General features: G+C 35.1%; 1 protein-coding gene across 2 annotated transcripts in view; it reads right to left on the bottom strand.

The window, feature by feature from the left end:
* Positions 1-4,332, bottom strand: part of LOC144978633 (uncharacterized) — a 30,544-nt gene extending 26,212 nt beyond the window's left edge. For both annotated transcript variants that reach the window (XM_078924935.1, XM_078924934.1), the window contains exons 1-2: positions 4,174-4,332; positions 3,000-3,118 (exon numbers count right to left, since the gene is read on the bottom strand). In XM_078924935.1, coding sequence (XP_078781061.1) covers positions 3,000-3,118; positions 4,174-4,180 — 126 coding nt within the window. In that variant the 5' untranslated portion in view covers positions 4,181-4,332. The remainder of the gene's footprint in view (positions 1-2,999; positions 3,119-4,173) is intronic.
* Positions 4,333-8,960: the final 4,628 nt, after the last annotated feature.

Raw genomic sequence — 8,960 nt, 5'->3', positions numbered from 1 at the left:
AACCTCACATGACCACCTATTACTATTACTGTGACCCATTTGAAAACCCCATCGGTAATAGAGCAGTAAAGTTAGGTGCCCCAAACGTAAACAAAGGTCGAGAAGCACGTGGCAAACCACATGTTCCTGTCTTGACAGCTCACGTTCCAATGTAAATAATAGAAAAAAATAACCTTTAAAATTTGGCTGTTAGGTGGCAAAAGAAACACATATTCATAAATACTCGATCATGCATCAAATAATGTCTAGATATGGATATTTTATGGAACAAAAGGTAAAATTTTCTAAAATTTATCAAAAGTTACAGTCTATCTATTTTTAGACCAGAGCAAATTATTGCGCTGGTGTGAACAAAACGAGAATTATTCGGAGCCTGATTTTCATAATAATTTAGCCTTATATTATTATTTCTGCAACTGTTAGATTTTATGTAAACATATTTTCAATACTGAAAGTGTATTGCCTACAACTCAAACTACAAAATTGGGAGACCTATATTGTGCGTAAATTATTCCGGTCCCTAACGGAAATCACTAGCAACTTGTTATTGTTTACGTTTGGGGCACCTAACTTTACTGCTCTATACAAACGAGATTCTCTCTTTGGCTAATTTTGCACACCAGAGTTGCCATCTTGCAGCCCTGGTTATGAAATGTGAATTTATGAGACTTCCGTTTTCTTACTTGGACAACATGGGTGATTTATATTGATATCAGAAACTAGTTTTGTGGATTATCTATAAACTCCGTTTACGAGAGGTCCCAGGTTTGAGAGTTTTTGCCAAGATGAGGGCTATTTAAATCGATTGATGTTTGAAAGATGATTTTTCTGGCCAAGTTGTAAATTACGTGTCGATGAAACCGGGTAAAGCTCTATACAAATGCTTATATCATTGTTATTTATTATTGTTATTTATTATTATTATTATTATTATTATTATTATTATTATTATTATTATTATTATTATTATTATTATTATTATTATTATTATTGCTTACTTTACGTGCGGCTATGTGGTCTAGGCTCTTTACTCACATTCTCTCACCGTACTCAGGTGTAAAATGAGTCTTGGCCGTTAACAGCGTTGTCTTTGTCCTAAAAATTGTAAGATCGGCTAACAGGCGTCATGTCCCGTCCTACATGTTAAATGTTGCTGTTAACCAGGGACCCCTTGTAAAGCGCTTTGAGCACATTTAGTGGATATTGCGCTTTATAAAGCTCATTTTTAAAAAAAGATTTTACTTACTTACCCACACATAGGTTTGAGCGACTGTTGATTTCAAGTAAAACTAATGTTTTCACACAGTCAGGAATGGAATTAATTGATGTTTATGCTTAACGGTCACGTGACCTCTTATTGAAAGCCTGGCAAACCATTGACAAGAATGCCTATTGTACTGTTACCTAGTAGCACGATTCCTGGGTTATTCGATCAACATAAAGTGCATACATCTCTGAAAACTACGCCAGTTGTCGTATATTGTATTAGAACGTGACTTATAATGTTTTAGAAGTATTTCGAGCCCCTGTTATTGACCAAAAAACTCTGAACCGATGCGACATGGTTACCCGAAGCAATCAGCCCTATAGATAGAATGATGTTGACGTCACTCACTTTGTTATTGTTTCTTACCATCCACGTTTATGAGTAATTCTCACTAAACTGTATTATCCAGACTATAGCTTTGTGTGTTGGTCCGTTATACTTCCGGATGACAATGCTGTGAGCTTCTTAGCCAATCGCATACTGTCTATAAATAGTATGAAGTTGGCGTCACTCATGTCCTTTTTGTTTTTGCTTTTTGCCATCCGCGTTTATGAGCAATTCTCACTAAACTGTATTATCCAGACTATAAAACTTCATGGTAACACATAGTTTTGTGTGTTGGTCCGTTATACTTCCGGATGACAATGCTGTGAGCTTCTTAGCCAATCGCATACTGTCTATAAATAGTATGAAGTTGGCGTCACTCGTGTCTTTTTTGTTTTTGCTTTTTGCCATCCGCGTTTATGAGCAATTCTCACTTAACTGTTTTTACCAGACTATAAACGTTCAAGGTTACACATAGTTTTGTGTGTTGGTCCGTTATACTTCCGGATGACAATGCTGTGAGATTTTTAGAGCAACACTCACAATTTCAATATAATATGCGACTGAAACAATACATAATGTCGACAGATGTCGCCATGCAATTCCTTCATCAGTGTGTCAAATTATGATGATAAAAACTCACCTCACTAACTGTGGGACTGACCTATTTGTCTGTTTGGCATTTAATAAAGGTAGCTATAGGAATTGGATCCAATAGTCTGATGTCACGTCCCCCAGCAACGGCGGTCATCTTGGTTCTAAACAAAGAAAATCGGTACTTTTTATTCTTCATGCTGGCTAGAACATTTCATATGTCTTGTGATCAGAATGTGTAAAAGTCAAAACTTGATCAGATTTATGGTTTTTTTTTCCTCTGGATGCGCTTTTATGATCGTCGAGGAAATATGTCATAATGGCGTCCGCCATTGTTCCGATAATTTAGAGCCAGTTACTGTTACCATGCGTCATTACGAGGGAAGTGACGTACGACTGTTGAAGCGTATTACGGAATGTTTGCCATGCCTTTTCGTTGACTGGAAATAGATAGTCAAGCGGACGGGGCGGGCTAAGTAGCAGGAAATATCCTGATTGGTTCATGACGACCAGCAAATACTGTAAAATAAGTCCCAGGTTTGAGAGATTTATCCAAGATGAGAGTCGTTTAAATCAATCGATATTTGAAGGACAAATTTTTAAATATGGGTTTGTCCAGAGTACGACAGGTAAAAAGATCCAAAAATTAAAATTTAAATTTTAGACCGAAAGGAAATCGTATTCTTTCTTTTAAAAAGAATAATTAACAAATAACAAATTTTCACATTTTGGCAAAAATTTAATTTTTAGCCTTTTCTAAATCATTCCCTCATAAAATCGTTCTGAAACAAAAGGTCACGTGATTTCTACTCACCAGTGCAGCACAGGCGTCCGGACATGACGGAAGACAAAGAGGAATCTTTCCCCCTTTCGCTTTCTTTTTCATCGCAGCAGCGGGTACCAAACAGAGGCACAAAACGACGAAGGCGATCTCTGTGAGAATAGAAACATTTTATTTGGATTTGTAGATAAACATGGCCTTTATATTGAGCAACAGTGTTTTCAAAGGTCTTTTGAGATAAGCAATCCTAACTACGATATGACATGATATGTTCTCACTCAGAGTGCCTTCCAGGAGTCCCACGTCAACCGCAATACTCAACGTGTTAGATGCGACTTAATACTATTATAAATTTTTCCTTTTGAGACAACACACCTGTGAGTTACTCATCGTACGCCTGAGTACGGTCTTTTCCAAAGACTCAACTTTCCTACGTCATGTTTCACCTGAGTACGATGAGAAAAAAAACTGAGAAAAGAGCCTTTTCAAAGACTCAACTTCCCTACGTCAGAACTAGACTCAAACCAAAGGCCTGAAGGTCCAAAAGCGAGTGTATGACCACAAGACCACAAAGCATGTATATCTATATAGCATATATTATACATGAGGCGTAATGCCGACTGCGCTTTGTATTGCTCCATTTCTTCTCTCAAGTATCTAAGGATAAACGAGGGGTGATTATTTACAACAACAACAAAAAATCTCTATCTCCTTGGGCATTGTGCTTATGAAGGATCTATTCATTATGTGATAAAACATATATTTGTTTTCGGTTTCCTCAAAGCCAACGTATTTAGATGTCCAGAACAATTAACAGAAAAATGCCTTGGGACCTAGAGGCACTCATCCTTATTCATTGTTTCCAAATACATTTCGGGACTATCATAAAATCAGAAAGGCTAATTCATTATCGTTCCAAAGCTATAATATAAGTGCTTTTTATTACTACATAATAATTTAATACCCAGTTCTTATTAACAATGAATTAGCAAGACTATCAAGAAGAGAGAAGACGGACTAGAAGTTAATCGGAGAAAAAATTAAATTCTTGACCTCTTGCGAGTTGAATTCCGAACTTGTTCCCATTGAAAGCGCTCTATGGCTTTGTAAAGCAACGGGGAACTTCAATATTCGCAGAATATTCAATGGTACAACGTAGACACAACATACAACGTATTAGAAAGCTATGGAGAAAAAGCAAACTTACTGATCATTATTGATGATGAGTTGGAATCCTAGATATCACAGAAATGAGACGAAGATGGAACCAAACAAAGACTGGGAAGGCTGGTCCAAAAGTGATGCAGTGTGTCACTTCTCTCCGTTTTTATAGTGACTTCCAGTCAGACGATTCTCATCGAATATCCATTTCCATCATATTTGCATCATTATACGTGTCGTGTTTGGCAACTATCAAATAAAAATTTAACTTTGCTCCATAATTTGTATTTAAATAAATGTCGATAAGCTTGAATTTCATTCATCTCTTGAAATCGTTGCATAATTTACGATTTGTGATAGTTTGTATGTATGTCATTCTTAACCAGTAAACTGCCGTTCTCTGGAAAGATGCGTATCTCAAAATTTGACCAGAAAACTCGTCCTTCAAATATCGACCGATTTGAATTACCCACATTTTGGCAAAAGCTCTCAAACCTCTATCAGAATTTTTGACAAGCTGAGGGTCATTTAAATGGATCGATATATGAAGGGCGAGTTTCTGGCCAAATTTTAAAAAAGAGTTTTTTTTTCCTGAGTTCGGCAGTTACTGGTTGACATACACGGCTGTTGTTTGTGAAGGTGTGCTTTTCATTTTAATTGCCTTTGATAACAATGATTAAATATGATTTAGATGCATATATGAATATTCAAATGAGGCCGTCGACATTAAAAAAATCATTAATGGCGGTGTCATAACAACTGAACCTAAGCAAAAAAAAATAAATCTTTTTTTCCTTTTATATAAATGATGTAGCACTATCTCAAGTTCTTGTCTTTCTGTTTCTTCTTCCTGCTTCTTGCAACCTGTCTCTTACATATTTCCGCAAATGATACAAATCATACGATAGGAAAGATGATAGTACGCCATAGTGAAACTTCAGATAGTAGAGCGCTCCTCTCACAGTCAATGGGTTTTTGTATAAATTCCGCTACAGTTTGAGCAATCTTTAGAATAAACTAAGGATGGGTTGTTATTTTTATTATTGAACAAAAATCAGTCGTTCGCCATCACATTATAAAGGACCAGCCCATCACAATAAAATAATAATGACGATAATAATGATAGTAATTTTAATAAGGATAATTATAATGATAATAATAATAATGATAATAATAATAATAATAATAATAATAATAATAATAATAATAATAATAATAATAATAATAATGATAATAATAATAATAATAATAATAATAATAATAATAATAATAATAATAATAATAATAATGATAATAATAATAATAATAATAATAATAATAATAATAATAATAATAATAATAATAATAATAATAATAATAATGATAAATATATTATTATTACTACTACTACTACTACTACTACTACTACTACTACTACTACTACTACTACTACTACTACTACTACTATACTACTACTACTACTACTACTACTGCTACTACTACTACTATTATTATTATTATTGTTATTATTATTATTATTATTATTATTATTATTATTATTATTATTATTATTATTATTATTATTATTATTGTTGTTATTATTATTATTATATTATTATTATTATTATTATTATTATTATTATTATTATTATTATTATTATTATTATTATTATAATAAATAAATGACGAATAAATATGTTATATTATCTCCCATTCCCCCTCAAGCCACATTAAATCCATTCCATACAGTCCACATCCTATGCTGGCGTTCATTTTGTATTATCACTCATACACTATCCGCCATTACCATATCGGAAATTTGTCTCCAGAGTCTATTCCAAGGGTAGACTGGAATAACACAGGCGTTGACCGCAGTGCAGCGCCGTAAATTGAACTAGAGCAAGGTGACTTGCTCAAGGTCATACAGCGCAGCGGCGGGTGATCGAACTCGATACCTTTCGGGTAAGATACAAAGACCGTACAGCTGAGCCACGCTGCCCCCAGAATAATGTCTCGTCTTACATACTAAGTGTTGCTGTTGGCTTGAGAGTCATCAAAAAGAGTTTTGAACACATGGATATTGCGCTTTATAGGAGATCACGCTTTTTTTTCTTGCAGCTGGCCAAACTGGTTTCACCTAGATATGATTACACATCACTATCAGTGATGCTATTGAGGCTTTTACGAAGCTGAAAGTGCTCTCTTGGCGAGAGTGTAAACTATAGATATATCATGGTTTTGTTTGTTGTGCGTGTGACTCCACGTATTAACCAATATAGAAAGTCATGGTTACACTCACATTCGGATCGGAACGGCGGTCACATAGTTGAAGTCCTTGGAATAAGGCTCTTATGAACTCCATAATATTCTCTCACCGTACTCAGGTGTAAAATGACTACCTGGCCGTTGACAGCATTGTCTCTATCGGAGAAAAATGTAATATCGCCTAACAGGCGTTATGTGTCGTTGTACCGTTGCTACGTGCTGTTGTGGTCCAGAGTTCCTTTATAAAGCGCTTTGAGCACTTTTTGTGGATATTTCTCTATATAAAAACTCAAGAAAAAATATGATGAGGCAGCATGGCTCAACGATACAGTCTTTGCTTCATACTCTGAAGGTACCGAGTTCGATCGCCCGCCGCTGCGTTGTGTGGCCTTGAGCAAGTCACCTCGCCCTAGCTCAATTTGCGGCGCTGCACTGCGGCTGACGCCTGGGTTATTTCAATCTCCCCTTGGAATAGACCCAAGAGAAAAATGTCCTCTATGGGATGAGTAAAGGGAATTTTTTTTTAAACTTTATGTCAGGTAAGAGTAAAATTGATACCCGCATGTAAAGGGTTAAAATAGAAAGTCAGTGCAGCCAAGATTCCCATACCTTAGTTTTTCTATTTAGGAATATTTGACAAGTCCTCAAATCACGCCCATAGTCACATCTATCTACTTCCGTGTTATGACAAAAGAGGATTATCACAATTTTGGCCAGAATACTTGTAAGCACTTCCATTGTTGATCGATTACAACAACCATCAATTTACCGCAAACGTAAACTCTCTAACTTAAGAATTTTAGGGTTTGATATTTTTGGCAAGATAAGGGGTCGTTCAGATAGTTCTAGACTTTTATATTTGGAAAAAAATTTCTGTTCATAATTTTTTAAAGTCTTTTGTCAGAGAGCTTGAGAATAACATTATCCACTCTTCGGCCGTATTCTGGAAAAACCCATATTTCAAAATTTGGCCAGAAAATTCGTCCATCATATTATATAGATCGATTTAAATGACCCTCATCTTGGGGAAAAAAACTCTCAAACCTGGGACTTGTGAAGTTCCAGGTTTGAGATTTTTTATTTTGCCAAGATGAGGATCATTTAAATCGATCGATATTTGAAGGACGAGTTTTCTGACCAAATTTTAAAATATTGGTTTTTCCAGACTACGGTAGTCTTGACCCATCGACCATTGAATTTCCATAGACATTCCACAAGGCCCAAAACACACAAAGAAAAGTCTTCGCTCGCTTCTTGGTTCTGCGCATGCTCACAACAAGATGTACAAAGTTTCATATTCCAAATAATAGCTGCCATAGTCGAAATGGAATGCGGTCTTCCCTTTCTATTTCAATGATAACAAAAAAGTTGGGCTTTTTTTATTTTCATGGCATTTGAATAGTGAATAGAATGGGAGCATGAATAAAATCCTGTCTGAACACGTTTGTGATGACCGAAAAATATTAAAGAGCAGATACAGGTGCAAGATAAACATCTGAAAACATGTGTATGCCACACTAGCTGATAATGCCGATAGGACAATAACAAGAAGGTAGGGGGGGGGGGGAGATAAAATACAATAATAATCTACCAATGCATCCCATTATCAGATCCGCATCACCGGAAGTTAGAACCTGAGACAATTCTAATGCCTAGCAATAAACAACTGTGACAGCCTGACAATGTCGCCAACGCGTTGGGATCATTTTCTTTTCTTTTGTTAAAAAAGGTTCAACAGTCGTGACGTCACTTCCCTCATAATGCTGCATAGTAACAGTAACTGTCTCTAAACTATCGGAACAATGGCGGACTCCCCTATGAAATACTTCTCCGATGGGCATAAAAGTGTATCCAGAGGAGAAAAACATTATAAATCTGATCATGTTTTGACTTTTATACATTCTAATCACAAGGCATGCGAAAAAGTTCTAGAAAGCATGAAGAATAAAAAGTACATATTTTCTTTGTTTAGAACCAAACTGCTGGTTGCTGGGCGGACGTGACAGACTATCGAATCCTATTGTGGCCAATCGCGTCAATCTGGCATTATGTCAGAATCAGTGAGATCGACGTGTACTTATTTGAAGGTCTGGCATCCGAACACAACAATGGGCTTGATGTAATATTATCATTGTACTGAACAATATGTTGCGTTGGTTTGAGCGAATTTCCTGTAAATTAATGAGCCCATAATCATCATCAGACCTGAATATAAGTACACGCGAATTAACAAACAAAAACACTTGAGCTTTTACATATGGTAATATCCATACATTTCCTAAAAAGTATGATCAAAGTCTATTTAGGAAATGTACCCTATTTCATTTCTATTCCTAATACTAGACGTCTAGTGTACACAGTTAATGTGTCTACTGATCATTTAATCTCTTCTAATTAATGTTTTGTGATATGGTTGACAATATTCATTGGATGGGCTTTTATGTAACACACGTCTGTATAAAGTAGGGAGGAAAATAAAGTATTATTATTATTATTATTATTATTATTATTATTATTATTATTATTATTATTATTATTATATTATTATTATTATTATTATTTATATTTACATATAATATTTTCATTATT

This window comes from Berghia stephanieae, chromosome 8, assembly GCF_034508935.2.
Source record: "Berghia stephanieae isolate SIO BIC M18660-M18661 chromosome 8, UCSD_Bste_1.3, whole genome shotgun sequence".
NCBI lineage: Eukaryota > Metazoa > Mollusca > Gastropoda > Nudibranchia > Aeolidiidae > Berghia > Berghia stephanieae.
Note: the sequence above shows the minus strand (reverse complement) of the source record. Positions and strands in the feature narration are given on the sequence as shown.